We start from the raw sequence: 20,794 nt of genomic DNA on the forward strand, positions 1-20,794 counted from the left end.
CCTATCTCTAGGGCTTTTACGACATGTACATTTAAGTTTTGTCTTTAGGTCAACTCCAAAGCTTGAGTTGTCCATCATTTTGGTTTTCTGAATGGCTGCCAATCAGAGTTTGTCTCTCTTGAATTATAATTGTACCAGTAACGAGTGGAAAACAGCAACAGTAGTAGTAGTAATAGTTGTACACCATCCCATTCTGTGGGGATTGGAAATCAATCCACTGTCGAATAAAACAAGGAATGGTAGCACCCCTTTGTCCATGGGGGAGAAAACATTGGCAGCAATGCATTTTTTGTGCAGGTGAAATCCAGGTTATTTGCAGGGAAATCACCGTAGAGTTATAATATACATACATACATGCATATACACATATACTTCATTAAAAGAAACACTCAATGGTAGGGAAAGTGCTCAACAAATAAGGAGTAAAATAATCCAGTGAGTCAAGTAAATTCTTTATGAGACAGTCCAAGCCTGTTTAATGTGATAAGCAATCCCAAGTAGCTTTATTGACAGCTGATGATTGCTTATGACATGAAACAGTCTTTAAACGTCTCATAAAGAATTTACTTGACTCACTGGATTATATATATACTATATATATATATATATACTATATATATATCACTTTTCTTAACAAAGCCACAAAGTGCTCAACAGAAAGAAAAAAGAATTAAAAACAGCAATTAAAAACAAAAGAAAACAAACAGAGATCATAAACCACAAGGGAATAAAATTAAGTCATACAAAAAAATGTTAACTCTCAGAGGTGGGATAATAAGACACAACAACAAAGACACTGAGGACGTTGGCAGTTGGACTTTGACAGGCAGTCTGTTCTACAGTGTGGGACCTCTGACAGCGAAGTCCCCGTCACCTTTGGTCACTGGGACTAACCAGCAGAGCCAAGTAAAGTCAATTTTATTTGTATAGCCCAATATCACAAATTGCATTTTGGCCTCAGTGAGCTTTACAGCAACACAACATCCTGTCCTTAGACCCTCACATTGGATAAAGAATAACTCCCTAAAAAAAAAAACGTTAACAGGGAGGAAAAAATGGGAAGACACCTCAGAGAGAGCAACAGAGGAGGGATCTCTCTCCCAAGACAGACAATGTGCCATGGATGTTGTGTTTACACAATTTACAGAATAAAACACTGAAAGAGGATAAGAGAATTATAATGGAGAAAATATATATGAAAAAATATGGTAAATGTGATGAGGAGGATGCCAAGCAGAGCCCTATCCACCTATCAAAGTGAATGCAGGCACATGGGGTGGGGTGGGGTGGGGGTGGGGGGTTAATAAGTCCTCGATATAATTTGGAGCAAGGCCATTTAATGCTTTGAAGGTGATTAGTAGAATTCTAGAATCAATGTGGAATGTAATGGGCAGCCAGTGTAAGTTGGCTGGTACCACAGTAATATGTTCATAGCTAAATGAATAAATTGATAGCTAAAATGCGGGCAGCAGCCTTCTGCACCAGTTGGAGTCCGTGAAGGGAGCTCCAACTGATGCTGTCATAGAGTGCATTACAGTAATAGATGCATGAATGACCTTATGTAAATCAGTAGGACACAGTCAGTAAGCTGACAGTTTCCAAAGAAGCCCCCTTAAATGTTCAATTATGGCTGATGACCTGCACACTTCAATTAGAGTATAGTGAAGGTCGGTAATTGTTTGCCGATGATGGGGCTTTATATAGAAGAGTACGAAAAAATGAACTTTGTAGTAAGGAGATTACAAAAGTTTCTTGATAACCTACAGATATGGACCTTGGAGTGGGGTTTCAAGTTTTCAATTAGAAAACGCAATATTAGGTTTGTTTGTTTGTTTTTTTGCTTGCTTGCTTTTTACAGCTGAAAGTTTATAGAGGAGTTTAATGTATACGGAAGTGACTTGGAGGTGAGTGGGGTTCATCACAAACCTAAGTTGTTGTTGAATTTATATGTTTTTAAGAAAGGGCAAGAAAATTGTAAACTTTATGGAGGATTTGCTTCTACAATATCATTTCAAAGTGAAGTGGGTGGCAGGAGAAATGTGTTCTTGGGAGAAAATGAGTGAAGGTGTCTACATTATAACCCCAACAACACACTGTTATGCACAAACTCAACACTATAACGGCTAATTTAGATAGTTTAGTAACTGATGCTGCAGGTGAAACCAGCAACTGGATCCATGACGGTGTTGTAGCCGGAGTCCCTCTACAGTAACCACTGATGGGTATTAGTACATTGGGTTATGTCATGGTTTAATTCAATAGTTTATTGCCCGAGTCGTTCTTTAGAGAGAACGCTCACTCTGGAAAAGTGCAAGTGATGCTCTATGGTCAACATTTGACCTGATGTCCCTGGGCTGTCATATCATAGTAATAGGGTCAGGGTGAAGGGTTAATTGATATACTTTACTAATCCCCGTGAGGAAATTCTTCTCTGCATTTAACCCATCCTAGCTGTGTAGCTAAGAGCAGTGGGCAGCCGCCGTGCAGCGCCCAGGGACCAACTCCAGTTTGTCATGCCTCGGTCAGGGGCACAGACAGGAGTACTAACCCTAACATGCATGTCTTTTTGATGGTGGGGGAAACTGGAGCACCCAGAGAAAACCCACTGCAGACATGGGGAGAACATGCAAACTCCACGCAGAGGATGACCTGGGGTGACCCCCAAGGTTGGACAATCCCGGGGTTCGAACCCAGAACCTTCTTGCTGTGAGGCAACAGCGCTAACCACTGGGCCAGGGTAATCCCAAAGTCATCATATCAAATATCTCCAACTTACAGATATCAGGAATATGGCACACAAATTGTTACATGAAATGATGATTAAAAAAACAACAACAAGAGAAAATAAATATATGCTAGAATATGATTCACAAGTAAACTTTGGGAAATGAAAAATTTGTCCAATTTTGCGCAGGTAAGTGGTTAGCATAAATGTATCAGGTCACAGTCTTGTCAGAATGTAAAGCAGTTTTGCGTCATCGCTTTTGAGAATCAGGGTAAATCCACACCATGAAAAAAAGGAAAACAACACTGCGTGACACCATGGAAAATGGTCAAAAACATTAGGAGTAACATACGCATCACATATGATTATCGAAAGCTTTATTACAGTGTAATTTCAGCTGCAAATAGGTTTGTGTTTTAGAGTTTCTTAAATAAAGGATAACTTGTACAATAGTCATATAATTTATGTAAGATGACCAAACGATTAAAGTGATTTTGTCTATCTTTAGACATTCAGTTCTGCTTTAAAATGGTTAGACGAGGCAAAATATTACAATTTTAAAACATTCAATGTCAACAGTCCTTTTGTCACAGCTGAATAAGGTATGAAACATGGGGGGGGAATTCTATTGCACTTGAATAGCTTCAAAATAAGGCACATCAGTCAAGGTCCTTAGAGAATCTACCCCCAACGAACACAAGACGTAGTATTAAAGGGTTTCTTGTTGCATCGAAATGCCTAACAACTTCTGACACATCTAGCAAAACTGGATCAGCTCTCTCATGCTGCATCCTTTCTCACAGCAGATGTCAGATATTCTTTCGACGGCGTGTCTCATGGGATTGGACAGTGGGTCCCAGTGAGAGGCCAGAGAGAGCTCCATCTCCCCGTCCGACTGTGAGGGTCCACCGGACGTTTCTGCAGCTCGCCCCCGCTGCTCTTCCGTGGAGATGCCTTGGTCCTCTGTGCAAAGAGGATGGGTAGAGACAGAGATCAAAAGAAAACCCAAGCCAAAGCTTGGGGACAATGTGTGCTTCTGGCAAGAGGAGCAATACAGATGTTACCACATTTATATGTGAGACGAGTCTGATGAAGGCCTTACTCCATCCATCCATCCATCCATTATCCAAACCGCTTACCTCACAAACATCAAAAAGTCTTGAGAATGGCAATATTGTTGGCATGATGGGTAAAGGAAAAAAAAAGTAAATCCATCAAATCATGTATTATTTAGGTGTGCAGCTCTGTGACTTCAAAATTAGTTTTGATTATTCTTTTTTGGGGGGCAGGATTTTCCCCCTTTTTCTCCCCAGTTATATCCGGCCAATTACCCCACCCTTTCGAGCCATCTGGGTCGCTGCTCCACCCCTTCTGCCGATCCAGGGAGGGCTGCAGACTACCGCATGCCTCCTTCGATACATGTGGAGTCGCCAGCCGCTTTGTTGACCTGACAGTGAGGAGTTTCACCAGGGGGACGTAGTGTGAGGAAGGATCAAGCTATTCCCCCTTCTTCCCCCTCCCCCCTGAACAAGCACCCCGGCCGACCCCGGCCGACCCCGGCCGACCCCGACCTGTACTTCTCTAGCGCTCTGTGTAAGAATATGACAAAAAAAAAATTCAAAATCCAAATCATCTCCTATATCTACTCCCCTGTTTTGATACTTTGAGCCAGTAATGGTTTCTCACCAAATTCTCCTCACAAAACTGAATACACTTCACTTACCGTGGGACTTTCCATGAAGCTGCTCCGGGGGACCTCTGCTGAGTCGCGAGTTGCCGCAGGATGAGATGACCAAGCGTATCAGATCTCTGCCACACATCTTAATCCTCTCCTGCCCATGGATCACACACACTTTGGCTGCAAGTAATGCCATCAAAAACACCAGAAACCTGGTATGGGACATGATGCCCAGCACTGCTTCCGATGCTGCTGTGCTTCAGTCAGTGACCAGAGACTGGCAGTGGGGTAAATGAATAGAGCGGAGATGAAGCAGGCCTTCAACACGAGGGAGGGGATGGACAGAGAGCGGAGAATGATGGTCGGACGGACGGTGTAGGGGGTTTACGGGATAGCTTGTGACTTATGACATTATCTCGAAGGGTTTATATAGTGAGCGATCATAACCCAGTCAATATAATAATGATGAGCCCCTGGGATTCATGTAGAGATGTGTTTGGCCTTGGTGAGGGAAAAGCATGTCCCGATCCTGAGATCGCCAAGACAGTGATGTGAAGTTCATTCAAGGCTGGAACTGTCACTGAGATAAAAATCTGTCATTATTTTTATATATGGCAGAGGTTTGTGTTTTTGGGGGGGTTTTTAAGGCCAGGTTCAGAAGGAGAGGTTTAGGATCTTTTCTCCAGGTTACTGAGGCTCATTACAGCTCTTGCTACATACTGGGACCATATGGAGGAAGTCCCATTGCCTGTTTTGATTTTAGGTCCATACCTTAAGAAATATGGATTTTATATTATTTTCTCTTTTTTAATGACATATGTTCTGTAATGGAGACCTTCTCACACAGCAGCTGTACATTTCTAATGTTCGTCCAACTCAATGTTAGCTAGCACATAACTGTATGGTGCTTTAATGGGGGGGGGGGGTTATTATATTTTCTATTGTTTTAAGTAGTTTTTTTTGTTCTGTTCTCTTCTGTTATTAAGTAAAAGCATAAATTAAGTTCAAGCACAGTTCAGATGCCAATGGCCATTCTGCCCTCCAATCTAAATACCAGAATATTTATTTTTATTTCTATTTATTTTTGCCCCTTATCTTGACATAACTTGATGGACTGGAGTGAATTGGAACAGAATGCATGTGGCTCGGCATGTGTCAAGGGTACTGACGCAACCACCTGCAAACACATCACCACTTCCAGTCATGCTGCAGATGCATAACCCCACCAGAGATGGGTTTCCTTCTCAAACCCTAGCGCTGAGGGGGGGGGGGGGCTGGAGGGGGACCTACATGTGATCTGGATTATAGAGGGACTCACTGTGTTGAGAAGCTACTAAAGCGTACAGAGCAAACTCATTTACGTCACCAACAAAGCGTAGTGTATACCAGATTGTGTGTGTTCTCTTTTGTCGTGTTCATGTGCGTTTCTGTATATATAAGGTTGAAAGCAGCAGCGGTCCATGGCCATAAATACTAGTGGGGCGGACACAGGCTCCAGCTCCTGAATCACGGACCACGCCCACTTTTGATATCGTTATTTGAATAATTAAGTATATTAAATACTTATATTAATTAAGTATAATAATTACTATATTAGAGAATAGACAGTACATACCTACCTGTAAACATACCAGCCAGCAACCCACATAACGCCGCAGTAGCCAACGCCTTTCAAAGATGAACAATAGGCTATCCTTTAACCCGAGTGTAAGCGACAAAAAAACCACCCATGATAAACTAAAGCAATGTCTAAAAATAGCCTACTCCAATTTTTCATGAGTATGAGGACATGGCGGTTGCATTACGTCTAGCATGCAACCGAGTTGCTCGTTTGGACACTTCTGGACGTACCTTTGAAAACCATTGCCTTTTCTGGGTGCTCCTGCGTCGCAGTATCCAACGACGAAACTAAATCGACAAGGCCACGGAGGACGCCAGGGTTATCGGATGATTCGGTCTCGTCGTGTCCTCTAAGGCAGTGGTTCTCAACCTTTTTAGGGTCCTGGACCCCCTGCGTATTTTTGATCTACCCTGAGGACCTCTCCACCTGATCTTGGGGGAGGGGGGTTGCAATTTGATAGAAACAGTAGAAACTGCATTTTAAATTGCATTATAGCATTTATTCACTCTTTGGGGCAAAAATAAGAGCTTTCAGTTGTAACTTAGATATAGTTAACAAAACAGAATTCTTATGCAGTAACTTTCAGATATAGTTAACAAAACAGAATATGTATTCAGTAACTTTCAGATATATGTAACAACAGAATTTTTATGCAGTAACTTTTAACAATGCAAACGGGAGCGAGATCTCTTATTAAAATACAATAAATTACACTTGTGAAACAGATGTAATTAGAGAAAAAGGTCCTGTTACCCTTTATAGTTTAGGTAAATAAAGGTCTCAGTCACATTTGAGTAAAATAATCCTATTTCTATAAATGTCATAGGATCTTTTTTTTAAATATATTTTATTTTCACGGACCCCTTGCAATTACACCACGGACCACTAGAGGTCCGCGGACCCCCGGTTGAGAAACACTGCTCTAAGGGCTAGTTCGAATACTCCACGGAATGTGATGCAGTCTGTAAGCTTTGTCCACCTCCGCACACTCACATGGTAGCGCTCGTCAAGCTGTGCTGCTATGTTAGCTTGACCGAGCAGGGCTAGTTTCATAGTACAATGTAAATGTGCTTTGCTTGACTCGTGTTTCTTAGCCCGTTATGAAAAGTGCTTCAAATCACTCAGCCCTGCGTTAGTCCATATATCCCCTTGTCCTGACCCTGCTACAGATGACCGGAATAACAGGCACTGGAAACAGAAAACTGTATTCCATGTTGATGTAACCAGGTTAAAATTAATGTTTTTATTTTATTTTGTTTGAGTATGAAATATCACCAAATCCTGTCTGTGTGCTGTTATTTGTGTTTACTACATTTTATTTTATGTCATTATTTACTTTTATGTATGTTTTCCAACGACCGTCATATACGTGTACTGTCGCTTTAAGAGAGAGGTCTTGTGGGTACACGGAAGAGGGAACGCGGGAGACGCCATTTTTGTTTTGTGGGGGGGAGTGTCAAGCAGCGATCGAGCCGAGCCACGCGTGTTTCTTACCGTAGGACAGTTTTGCTGGTTGAGGAGAACGTAACCTTGAGTATCCCTGTAAGAAGATACTGCAAGCTGTGGGATAAAATACTTGTTTATCCTTTCTTACATCGGAGTCCCGTGGACGGTTTCTCCTTCTAACGCACACGAGTGAAGTCCGGGCAGTGGTTGAACTTCGACCCCCACGTCCGTAAGAAACACCGCTCCCGCTGGAGGACTGGGCCAAATAGAGTCCTGTGTGTCCCCCCTCCTTCCTTGATCATGATGATGATGATGATGATGATGAGAGACTGAGGGCCCCCCACAACACCTGGGGCCCCACCCAACTAGAACACAACGCAGAGCTAATGATGAGAGTGACGGGCGTGCAGCAGGCTGACCAGCATAGAACAGCATAGGACTGCCCCCGTTACATTGGTGCCGTGACCCTCCTGGATCCTGAGAGCGACATCAGTTGCTCGCCGCAGGAGGCTGCTGTCGTCATCAAGCCCGAGACGTCCTCAGGTATTTCTATAGACTGTACGCTCATGTTACAGTGGGCTGGAGTTGAGCTGTGTGGACACTGGACAGTCATAGCTGTGGTTACCATGGACTGGGCTTGTGAACAGGACATTTGTATATACTGAAGGAAGAAAAACGCACGGGGAAAAAAAGGAAAAAAGGTTCATGTTGATGTGATTGAAGGACTCGTGTGAATAATCTGTTGATGTAAACTACTAGATATGTGCATATGTGATTAATCTATTGGTGAATTTGTTGATTGTATGTGATTGTTTCAATATCTTAGTGCTTTCTAGATTCAATTATTTAAATGAATTGAGCTTTTCACTTTTTTATTTTATTTTTTATTTTATCTGAGTGTTAGAGGTAGGAACATGGCAGAGGGTGGTTCGTACGTAGGTGGGGGTAACATTGCTGATCAGGATCTTTTGGATCGCCAGTGTGCTATGGAGAGGGGGTACCAGTTAGATGTGGGTGGGGGTTTACGGCTAGGTGTAGGTAGGAGTTTCGGGCAGCTCTTAGAGGGCGGGGAACCAGACACCAGAGCACCAGGACCTAGAGACCCGACCACATTTGGCACTCCTCAGTTCACCTCCACACGCTACGTAGAACGGGCCAGGCCAGGTATCAGCGAAGGGGCTGTGCTGGGTAACAGCGAGCAGCCAGTGGGTGAGTTAGCCATGCTCATTACTCAGTTGGCAGAGAAGATAGGAGAGTCAATCACTGCTAAGCTGCAGGAAACACAAGTGCTTAGAAACACACACACAGACAGTGCTAGGTCTGCTGAACAGTGTTCGGAGACAGTGCCTAGTGTTAGAGTAGTAATGCAGGCAGACGCTAGGGAGCCTCCTATTTTTAGGGGCGATAGCTCTGATAAGTTTACAGTTCATGAGTGGGAGAGCCTTATGACTTTGTATTTGAGGAAGCGAGCCATTCCAGTTAGTGAGCAGTCACATGAGATTCTAGCTAAGCTTATGGGGAAAGCAGGGGACGTGGTGAGGATAAAGCTGCGCAACACATCTGTCGACCACATAGCGAACCCCCACATTATTTTTGATGTACTGAAGCAACACTTTAGTGACCTCACATACTCGAGCATGCCCCTGGCGGACTTTTACAGTATGCTGCCCAAGCCAGGTGAGGACGCTATGGAGTATTGGATTAGGCTTAATAAGACAGTGGAGGTGGCTGACGAATGCTTGAAGTGGCAGGGCCGTAGTATTGAAGAGCCAAGCCACGAGGTAAGCATGATGTTTATCAAACACTGTCCAGATCAGTCTCTTGCCAATGTTTTTAAGTTCAAGTCCGCAGGGAAATGGTCTGCTAGCAAGATCCAAGAGAGGCTTGATGAGCACATGCTGGAGAGGAAGTCCCGTGTTGCTGCAGGTGGACAACGTGAAGCAGGCGCGGTAGAGCGTAGGTTCCATTCACAGGTTCATGTCCCTGTAGTCGACGTGGCTCCCGACTTGAACACGACCGTGCCGGTGGTGCCATCTCCCGTCCCGGCTCATGCGTCATCTACACCATTTTGTGCAAGGTGTCCTACACCGTCTCCCGCACCTGTCTTTGGTGGTGATGACTATATGAGGAGTTTGGTGAGCTTGCTAGACCGTTTGGTCACAATGCAGACTCAGGTTCCAGTTAGCGCTGCAGTCCGGACACCGACGCGGACTCAACTGCCAGCTAGCGCCGCAGGGCGGGCGCCAGACGCACCGCAGCGGTTGTGCAGGGTTTGTAAGTCTCTGGATCACTCCACATTTTCCCACTGCAGCCGGGAGAACCGATGTATAAACTGTTTGTCTCCTGGTCATTGGAAGAGGGACTGTCCTCACCCTCAGCCGCCCAACCAGCTCCGTTCTCAGCCTGGTGGAAGAGCTGGTTGTCAGTCTCGTCCGTTAAACTACTAAACCCACACCTAGAGAGGGATGGTGTGGGTAATGTAGATGTATCCCTCACTGATGTCTCCGACTTGGCTAAATGGTATGATGACAAGTGTGCCAAAGCACCTCAGGGTTCGCGTATGGTCATTCAGGCGACACAGAGGATTCAGGCTTTCAGTGACTTGTTCTATGCTCCTGTTCTTGTCAACCAGAGTGTGCAGCTTAATGGCATGTTGGATACTGGCTCTATGTCATGCAGTATCAGTGAAAATGCAGTAGAGAAGCTCCGCTCTGGGGGTGTTTTACCTGAGAAGCAGCAGCCTGAAGAGAACATTGTCTTGATTGGCTGTGGTGGTCTGGAGACTAGGCCTGATGGTTTTTATGACCTCAACATGCAGCTTTATGGTGTTTCCTTTGTCATACCCACTCTGGTCGTGCCCGGTCAGCATGATGATCTGATAGTCGGCACAAACGTCATTAAACATGTGGCCCATGTACTCAAGAGTGGTACTGAGTACTGGGACATCGCGTCCAGACAGGAACATCCGTCTAGTCCTGACGTTGAACAGTTCCTGTCCATGTTCACGAATGTAGAGCGCTGGAGGGGTGGTGCTGTTCCTGAGAAGATAGGTACTGTTAAGCTCACCCAGGCCGTGACACTCTTACCGAGGCACGAGCACTTAGTCTGGGGCAGACTTCCTGCTAAGGTGCCTATGTCAGCTGGAAGCACTGTTGTTGTGGAGCCGACAGACTCCAAGGCCATGCCACGCGGTGTCCTCGTAGGTCGACTTGTCACACCGCTCTGGGGTGATAGGTGGGTACCCATGACTGTTGTCAATCCATCTGACAAAGCCATCATGCTGAAAAGGAACTGCAAGTTGGCTGATGTGTTTCCATGCTTGGCGATTGAGGACTTTAATGTTTTCCAGGGACTGCAATCAGTTGCGGGGAGGCATGAGTCCAACGCCACAGGTAGTGCCTGTCCCCCTGTCCAGCCGGCTAGGAGTTTGTCAGAGCTCGGACTCAGTGACATTGACCTCAGCTCCTGTCAGGTTAGTGAGGCATGCAAGTCCCAGCTCACTCAGCTGCTCACCGAGTACCATGACATCTTCTCCAGGGACTCTCTGGACTGTGGCGAGGTCACAGGATACACACATCGCATCCATCTGGTGGATGAGTACCCCTTTCGCTTGCCCTACAGTAGGGTTCCCCCAGCCCACTATCAGAAGTTGAGACAGGTTCTCACTGATATGGAGGAGAAAGGGATTATCCGGAAGTCCTCGAGCGCATATGCTTCACCGCTGGTTATGGTGTGGAAGAAGGATGGCGGGCTTTGGATCTGCACTGATTTCAGATGGCTGAATGCTCGGACCTTGAAAGACGCTCATCCCTTGCCACACCAGTCAGACTGTCTTGCCGCGCTGGGTGGTAACTGCCTCTTTAGTACGATGGACCTCACCTCTGGCTTCTTCAACATCCCAATGCATGAAGATGACAAGAAATACACTGCTTTCACGACTCCCCTTGGGTCGCATGAATACAATCGCATGCCACAGGGCCTTTGTAATAGCCCTGCAGCCTTCATGAGAATGATGATTTGGATCTTTGGGGATCTGAACTTCACGAAGCTTTTGTGCTATCTTGATGATCTTCTTGTCTTCGCGCCGTCAGAGGTTGAGGCTCTGTCGAGGCTCCGCACTGTGTTTCAGAGGTTGAGGAAGAACAACTTGAAACTGGCTCAGAAAAAGTGTCATCTGCTGCAGAAGCGGGTGCGGTTTTTGGGCCACGTGGTTGATGGCGGAGGTGTGTCTGTCGATCCCTCCAAAGTAGAGGTCATCTCCAACATGACAGTACAGGATCTCATGGAAGGTGATGGGTGCACGCCTTCTGTTCGTAGGATCAAATCTTTCCTTGGTATGGTATTTTACTACCAGCGTTTCCTACCGAACTGCTCCTCCGTGGCTAAGCCCCTGTTCGCCCTTACAGCTGGACAAAAGAGGAGGGGAAGGTCAGCTAAGGATAAGAAGCCCCATGGCAGCTTCCGTAAGCTTACCTCCACAGACTGGACGGTGGAATGTGGGGAAGCATTTGATCTGTTGAAGACGATGTTACTGGAGTGTGTGGTGCTTGCCCATCCAGACTTTGAGGTGCCTTTCATTTTGTCGGTCGATGCGTCTTTGGACGGACTCGGCGCGGTGCTGTCTCAAGTGCCCCGAGGAGAGTCCAAGGCCAGACCTGTTGGTTTTGCAAGCAAGTCCCTCAGTGCCTCACAGCGGAAGTATCCAGCTCATAGACTGGAGTTCATGGCGCTGAAGTGGAGTGTTTGTGAAAGTTCAGCCACTGGCTGAAGGGTCAAAGCTTCACCGTTTGGACAGATAATAATCCGCTGACTTATCTCCTAACGAAGCCGAAGCTTGACGCGTGTGAGATCCGCTGGGTGTCTAAGTTGGCGTCTTACACTTTCGATCTCAAACACCTGCCAGGGAAGAAAAACGTGGTGGCGGATGCCTTGAGTCGCGACCCTTTTTCCAAGCCCGTCAGTCAGAGGCTACTTAGGGAGCCCTACCCGGCCCTTGTTCAGGAAGCCGACGGGGTTGAGGGGGACTCTGTGCAGGATGTTTTCAGACTCAGTTGCCAGTCCCAAACAGTGAGTAGTGCGCGATCTGGGTTTGCTTGTGGTGCAGCTGAGGTCAGGGCTTTTTGTCAAGCCAAATGTGACTGGCCTGATGCATCAGTATTCACAGCACTCAGTTTGGTCCAGCACGTTCAGCATCTGTCGGGTGGTCAGGATACACTGCCAATGTTATCCACCGAGGAGCTCAGGTTGAGTCAGGAGCAGGACCCCTGCATCTCCAAGGTGTTGCCCTTTGTCGCTGTTCGGAAGCGGCCATCGAGACGTGAGAGGCATGGTGCTGACCAGAAGGTCCTCAGGCTGTTGAAACAGTGGGAGAAGTTGGAAGTCAATGATGGTGTCTTGTACAGGGTGACAAAGGACCCAGTGTCCAAGCAGAGGAGGTCTCAGTATGTTTTACCTCTGAGTCTGAAAGACAAGGCACTGTCTGGCATCCACGATCACGCTGGTCATCAGGGCCAGGACCGTACTCTCTCTCTTGCAAGGCAGCGTTTTTATTGGCCTGACATGGAGAGGGATATCAAAGCATATGTCAGATGCTGTCGGAGATGTGTGTTTGGGAAGACCCCAGAGCCAGCTGCTTGCCGCCCCTGGAGAGCATTAAAACTTCCGCACCGATGCAGCTTGTGTGTATGGATTTCTGGTCCGCTGAGGACAGTAAGCAGCGGTCAGTCGATGTCTTAGTGGTTACTGACCACTTCACTAAGCTTGCTCACGCGTTCCCCTGCACCAATCAGACAGCGAAGCAGGTCGCCAAGAAACTCTGGGATCATGTATTCTGTGTTTACGGGTTTCCGGAGAGAATACATTCTGACCAGGGCACAAACTTTGAGAGCAACCTGATTGCAGAGCTTCTCAAGTTGGCGGGTGTAGCGAAGTCCCACACTACGGCCTACCATCCTATGGGTAATGGCGGGACAGAGCGTTTTAATCGCACGATGGGGAATATGCTCCGTTCCCTTCCGCTTCAGCAGAAGCAACAGTGGCCTCAGCAGATCCATTCTCTCACGCTCGCGTACAATGCCACTGTTCACGAGACCACGGGTTATGCACCTTTCTTCCTGATGCATGGGCGTGTCCCAAGACTGCCGGTGGATGTTATGTTCAGGCAGGTTTTGCATGATCCTCACGTTGTTGACTATGACTCTTATGCTCAGTCTCTGCTTTCCTGTCTAAGGAGTGCAATGGAGATCGCTCAGAAGCACTCCACGGCTGAGCAGCAGCATCAGGCGCGACAGTACAACAGACACGCCAAGGGCACTGTCCTGTCTGTCGGGGATCGTGTTTTGGTTGCGAACCAGAGTGAGCGAGGGAAGAGAAAGTTGGCTGACAAATGGGAGAACGGAGTGTACACGGTTGTCGGTGTCAACCCCAATATCCACGTCTACAAGATTCAGGATGCAGAGGGGCACACCAGAGTGGTGCACAGGAACCGTTTGTTGGAGGTCAACTTCTTGCCCCTTCCTGAGTTAGATCAGGGTGAGGAGTCCGGTACAACCAGTCAGTTGCTTGACTGCGCAGAGTCCGATGAGGAGGACAGTGCAGATGGCCTGACAGTCTCAGGGGATGCACTGGGGCTAGCAGTCTCATCACTTGGAGACTCGCCTAGATCTGAGTGGGCAGAAGCGGAAGAGTTCATTCCGTCTAGTCTGGTAGTCAGTCCTGTGGGGGCCACTGCTCAGACTCCACCCAACACACACGCACCACACAACACACGTGCACCACACATAGAGGCATCACACTCACTCGATGTTGGTGTTATATCACACACAGAAGCACCACACTCACTCGATACAGATGTTGCAGCTCGCACTGTCTCACGCACACAAGTAGAGAGCGATGGTCGGGTTAGGACACGCACAGGGAGGGTGGTGAGGTCAGGGAACAGGTTAATAGAATCTATGGCTCAGATGCCATTTCTACGGAGTGTGAGGGTTTGAACTTTGATGGAGGTTGGAGTCATTCAAACTAGTTTAATGTGAGTTATTAGGTGTCTATCAGACAGGGTTGTTTTGGGCCAAGTGCGTGGTGTGGCGTATCAGGCGTCACATTGATCTAGGGGAATACTGAGACTTGATCAACCTCATTATTTTCTGAACCTCGTAACCGAGGTAGCTCCTAAGTTGACTGGAGGACTAGGTCCTTCTTTTCACTTGTGCCAGTAGTCAGTGATGGGCTTTTCCTTTCCTCTTTCTCTTTTTATCCTGCTGTCAGGATGTTGGTGAATTTCAAGAGGGGTGAATGTAACCAGGTTAAAATTAATGTTTTTATTTTATTTTGTTTGAGTATGAAATATCACCAAATCCTGTCTGTGTGCTGTTATTTGTGTTTACTACATTTTATTTTATGTCATTATTTACTTTTATGTATGTTTTCCAACGACCGTCATATACATGTACTGTCGCTTTAAGAGAGAGGTCTTGTGGGTACACGAAAGAGGGAACGCGGGAGAGGCCATTTTTGTTTTGTGGGAGGAGTGTCAAGCAGCGATCGAGCCGAGCCACGCGTGTTTCTTACCGTAGGACAGTTTTGCTGGTTGAGGAGAACGTAACCTTGAGTATCCCTGTAAGAAGATACTGCAAGCTGTGGGATAAAATACTTGTTTATCCTTTCTTACATTGGAGTCCCGTGGACGGTTTCTCCTTCTAACGCACACGAGTGAAGTCCGGGCAGTGGTTGAACTTCGACCCCCACGTCCATAAGAAACACCGCTCCCGCTGGAGGACTGGACGTTTGTCGAAGGGTTTGAAACCAAAATAAATGGCAAGGTGGGCCAAATAGAGTCCTGTGTGCCCCCCCTCCTTCCTTGATCATGATGATGATGATGATGATGATGAGAGACTGAGGGCCCCCCACAACACCTGGGGCCCCACCCAACTAGAACACAACGCAGAGCTAATGATGAGAGTGACGGGCGTGCAGCAGGCTGACCAGCATAGAACAGCATAGGACTGCCCCCGTTACATTGAGCAGCCACATAGCCATGTTTTCTTTTCATACCATGTTCGCGAAGATTTCCTGTTGTAGGTTTTCCCTTTGTCCTTTGTTCGCTGAGTAATGTTAATGTTTGGTCTATCAGGCCAAGCTTCTTAATTGCCCACTTTTCTTGTAATTGTAGTCGTTCAAACCGTTTTGTTTTGTTTTTTTTTTTAAAATAAACTACACTGTTAGACACAGCAGGTGCAACAATGCTGGCCGCCATTTCTGCAGTAGTCTAAACGTGCGGACTAACTCAAGAAAACGGTAAGAGCTGCAGAGTAAGGGGAGTATGGCAGACTCATTACTGCCCCAATGACCACCTATTGGCGCTTATTGCAGTTCCCATCTTTGACCACAAGGCTCTATAATAAGTCTGCCAGCGAAAGTGGGGCACCAAGGTCTCCTGCCCCAATATTGCACAACGCACTAGATTGAGACCGAATCACGGAAATGACGATTTTAACGTTCAAAGGTCAAAAGTTGTTAACTAGTTTGATTCATTTATTGCACAACAACTAGGTAATGTTTATTGCAATGTAAATTATGATGTATTAACGTGGAAAATAGTTTATGAGGAAGAACTATGTTTTTTGGCGGATGATTTTTTTCAGTGGGGCACTGCCCCACCTGCCCATATGAACAGGCCACATTTGGTTGAAAGATCCTTTTCTGTCCATTCTTAGTCAGTAGACATCTCATAATGTGACCGCAGAGGGCTGGATCTCTGAATAAACTGACTGGACAAAACCCTGGCACGGTGGCGCAGTGGTTAGTGTGGTCGCCTCACAGCAAGAAGGTCCTGGCTTCGAGCCCCGGGTAATCCAACCTTGGTGGGTCATCCCAGGTCGTCCTCTGTGTGGAGTTTGCATGTTCTCCCCGTGTCAGCGTGGGTTTCCTCCGGTTTCCTCCCACAATCCAAAGACATGTACGTCAGGTGAATTGGCCATACTAAATTGTCCCTAGGTATGAATGTTGTGTGTGTGTGTGTGTGTGTGTGTGTGTGTGTGTGTGTGTGTGTGTGTGTGTGTGTGTGTGTGTGTGTGTGTGTGTGTGTGTGTGTGTGTGTGTGTGTGTTGGCCCTGTGATGGCCTGGCGGCCTGTCCAGGGTGTCTCCCCGCCTGCTGCCCGATGACTGCTGGAATAGGCTCCAGCATCCCTGAGAGCAGGATAAGTGGTTCAACTAATGGATGGATGGATGGGCAAAACCCCACTGTACCGTTTCAGCTCTCGCTTTGAGGGATGAAAAACGGCAAACAATCCAGTCTGATTCCTGTCAGTGTTGTTCTCAACTCCATAATTCCCAAATACCAACTGTCATTAAGCAGAAACCCAATACAGTTCACACAGTTTACATTCTCTACATCCTCACTATTACTAATATCACCAGAATAATCAATTGTCAAAGCTTTTCTATGCGCTCAGCCAGTTTCTTGTGAGTTACTTCGATTGTTTTTCATAATAAAACAGAAGTCAAACTTTCTTATTTTGATAGCATGACACAGAGATATCCTGTCATATGAAAGCCACGTTTATTTTTATTTTTTGTTAGTGTATGGTTACACCAAATTTTTTTTCTCTGCATTTAACCCATCCTATTGTATATGAGCAGTGGGCTGCTGCAGCACCTGGGGACCAACCTATCCTTTTGCCTTGCTCAGGGGCACAGGCAAGAGTATTAACCCTAACATACATGTCTTTTTGATGGTGGGAGGAAACCCATGCAGAACATGCAAACTCCACACAAAAAAGGACCTGGGACAGCCTGGGGTTTGAACCCAGGACCTTCTTGCTGTTAGGCAACAGTGCTAACCACTGGGCCACCATGCCACCTCTCATATAACGGTGAAAAGTAAGGAAAAGAAGCCTTGATTGATGATGGCGCTTATTACTGATCAATGAAAACTTCGATTGTCAACCATTGTAATGTTAATTAAAATGTAATGTTAATTAAAACGTTGACACACTTTAAAATTTGCTTTAAGTAAGGAAAATATCAGATCTGGAGGTATTTTAACAAAAGTACTCACAGGGAATAATGTGGGTGGGATCAAAAACCAATGTACAACTGCAACTTAAATGAGTGGTTTGCGAGTAAAGTTACAAAACAAATATAAAGATTGTGATTTTCCTGGGCCAAAATAGGTTCCCTTGATCTCCCAATCCACAATATTTGTTGGTTGGTATAGAGTATACTGTGCTGCCGAAAGTGTGGCTCAGATCTCTTCAAAGAAAATTTTCACAAATTTTCAATACATATGGATATCTAACTGACCTTGTCTCCACTGACCTCTCCTACTTCAAATTTAGCCCATTCAGATTTAGCCCATTCAAATTTATCCCAGTCAGATTTAGCCCAGTCATATTTAGCCCAGTCATATTTAACTCAGTCAGACATAGCCCATCAACCTTAGCCCAGTCAGATTTAGCCCAGTCTGACTTAGCCCAGTCTGACCTAGCCCAGTCTAATTTAGCTCAGTCAGACTTAGCCCAGTCTGACTTAGCCCAGTCTGACCTAGCCCAGTCTAATTTAGCCTAGTCAGACATAGCCCAGTCAGCCTTAGCCCAGTTAGACTTAGCCCAGTCTGACCTAGCCCAGTCTGACATAGCCCATCAACCTTAGCCCAGCCAAACGTCACCCTGTCAGACTTAGCCCAGTCTGACCTAGCCCAGTCAGATTTAGCCCAGTCAGAAGTCCTCAGGATTAGTTGGTGTAACTGATGCTGACATTATAAAACCCATTGGCATCGTTCCCATTGCCCTATACTGTAATCCTGTTAGACAGGCAGCCGTCATCTCCGGAATAAATAAATCTCATGTCTGCCAGGTTTGGTCTCCTCAGTTTACAGGTTGTGTGTATGTTTGAAAGCAAACTTGGATGGATTTCAAAGAACAACTGCAGGAAGGGAAAGATAAAGAGAACATTATGGTCCTTTGCATATGATGAAGGAGAGCCTTTTTATTGAGTAAGTGACATTATCAACCAAATATGACCTAGGAGGGAGACAATAATACACCGTGCATTTAAGTTCAGTCTTCTAGGAAATTCCCATGTAATGGAAAACAGTTTTAAGAATCAAATGTTTTAACCTCAACAGTCGGAATGGTTTTACATTATATTTCGTCAAAAAGGTAAAATGACGTCAAGGTGCATTCTAAAAAAAAAGGCTGTTTTGTTACTTTTACATTGTATTGGTGATTTGTAAATGGCTACTGTTAAAGGGGTTGTACCTCCACCTATGGCAATGGACTTTCTGCTTATTATGTGAAAGTGTACTGAAAACACATGAATAGAGATTATTGGAAATAGAAGAGCTGTATAATATAGTATAGACTTTTTTCATATCTATTTATCAAGGGAGGGAGTTTTACTAAGCATGTGTGTTGTGTTGTGTTGTGTTGTGTTGCAGCGCTGCCCCAAGATTTATACATTAAAACACTATAACACGGAAGGAAACCAGTATAACCATATGTATTGATGCATGCTCAATAATCCAGGTAAGTAAATACCAGGAAGTTGAATCAGTTCATCTGGACACAACGTTTACTGGGAGAAACGTTTCATCACACATCTAAGTGACCTCTTTAGTCTTAGCTGACTGCAGGTATCCCCACCCTTATAAACAATACAGTTTTATAACTGTGTTGTGGGACTACTTTATTGTTCGCATTAATACAGTGGCCTATAAATGCTACGTTGCCGCTAGAGGGCATTCAGTGTAGTGACAGCGCATCTGATTGTAGTATTCCCATGTACCAGTCGTTCTCTATTAAACCAGTAAACGTATATCTTGCCTCCTCGTAATACTGCAACCTACAATACAATAACGACCGAAAACAATGATCAGTTTCATATGCAAATTGCTGTGACCATTAACCAGAGTTACAATGGCCATATGTACTATTCAGAGAATTGGGGAATGTTTGCAATCACAGCATTGTAAGATGGAGACAGATATACTCTTAGCCCCCCTCGGTTCAGGGGTGGTCGTTCCCTCTTCACATGGATGGCCTCTTTGACCACGACACAGGAAAGCTAACACATCAGGCCAGGACTCCGCAGTCTACACCCATCTACAGGCCAGTGGCCACTTTTTCCGGGCGCTGCAGCTGCCCAATAGTATACAATTCGTTGTAAGAACACAATGCCGAATAAAGTGGCTTTCATTTTCATGTGACGAAGGAACGACGATCCCTGAACCAAGGGGCAGGGGCTAAAAGTGCAACCATCTTACAATGCTGTGATTGCAACCATTCCCCAGCCTCTGTGAACAGTGCACATGGCCGTTGAAACTCTAGTTAAAGGTCACGACAATTTGCATATGAAACCGGTCATTGTTTTCTGTCGTTATGCCACTATCGTTTATAAGGGTGGGGACACCTGCAGACAGTTTAGACAGAAGAGATCACTTAGATGAGAGATGAAATGTGTCTCTCAATAAATGTTGTGTCCAGAAGAACTGATTCAACTTTCTATAATCATATCCCACTGCGTCCCAGTATACCGCTGTGCTCAGAGGGCTGTAGAGGCTACATTTGCACAAGGACACCTCAAAGGTGGCTTCTTGTTAAAATCCCTTTTCTCTGACCCTCAGGTGACTTCGAGTGACACATTGTCAGAAAAAAAAATGTAAGCACAAACTGGAGGCCTCTGTCACTACCAGACACATCCTCAACACTTTACAGGAAAACTTTGTTCCATCATTTGTATTTAAGTCACACTTCACAGCCAGAACTAAACTAACTCCGTTATCGTCTTCCCTACAAAAACATGGTGGTTTGACAGTAATAGCATATTGAGAACTGCGAGCATGGTCTTCATAATGACATGTGTCTCCAAATACGTTTCATATGTGTGATGCCGAGGTACAAACCTTGGGTGGGTTTCATTACACAAGTACACCCTCTTTTTTGTAAGTTAAAGCGCCATCTGTCGGTGGACTGTTAAACCTTGACAACTTGGAACGGTTGAACGAAACGCTGTGCAGAACGCCCTGAGCGAATCAGAAAAGGCGACTGTAAAACTGCTGACGTAAGCAAGAGAAGCCCAGAGAGTTCATTAATAGCACTTTCAACGAAGCAGATGATCACCAGGCTCCCACCGCCATTGAAGTGATGTAACATTGCTCTGTGTTAACGATTGTTCAGTTTGAACATCTGATGTATCAAACACTCAGTTCTGCCCATACAGAATTAGTTGCAGTCATGTTCTAAGTTTAGACACAGATATATAAACACGCGGTCAAGGAAGAGAATCAATTCCTGTCCATTTAACAGAGCAGTTGTCACCCATAGC

The 20,794-nt window shown here is 45.6% G+C and overlaps 1 protein-coding gene across 1 annotated transcript; it reads right to left on the reverse strand.

The window, feature by feature from the left end:
* Nucleotides 1-3,482: 3,482 nt before the first annotated feature.
* On the reverse strand, nucleotides 3,483-4,629 carry insl3 (insulin-like 3 (Leydig cell)). The gene is made up of 2 exons (XM_056293845.1): nucleotides 4,449-4,629; nucleotides 3,483-3,688 (listed from the first exon to the last, which is right to left on the reverse strand). The coding sequence occupies exons 1-2, from the start codon at nucleotides 4,627-4,629 to the stop codon at nucleotides 3,483-3,485; spliced, it is 387 nt and encodes a 128-aa protein (XP_056149820.1).
* Nucleotides 4,630-20,794: the final 16,165 nt, after the last annotated feature.

This window comes from Lampris incognitus, chromosome 14, assembly GCF_029633865.1.
Source record: "Lampris incognitus isolate fLamInc1 chromosome 14, fLamInc1.hap2, whole genome shotgun sequence".
NCBI lineage: Eukaryota > Metazoa > Chordata > Actinopteri > Lampriformes > Lampridae > Lampris > Lampris incognitus.

Bases quoted from the DNA above. Each gene is read 5' to 3' on its own strand.
- insl3 (XM_056293845.1), bottom strand. From the start codon at position 4,629: ATGTCCCATACCAGGTTTCTGGTGTTTTTGATGGCATTACTTGCAGCC. The intron at 3,689-4,448 runs GTAAGTGAAGTG...CTCTTTGCACAG, and splicing joins GCTTCATGGAAAGTCCCACG to AGGACCAAGGCATCTCCACG.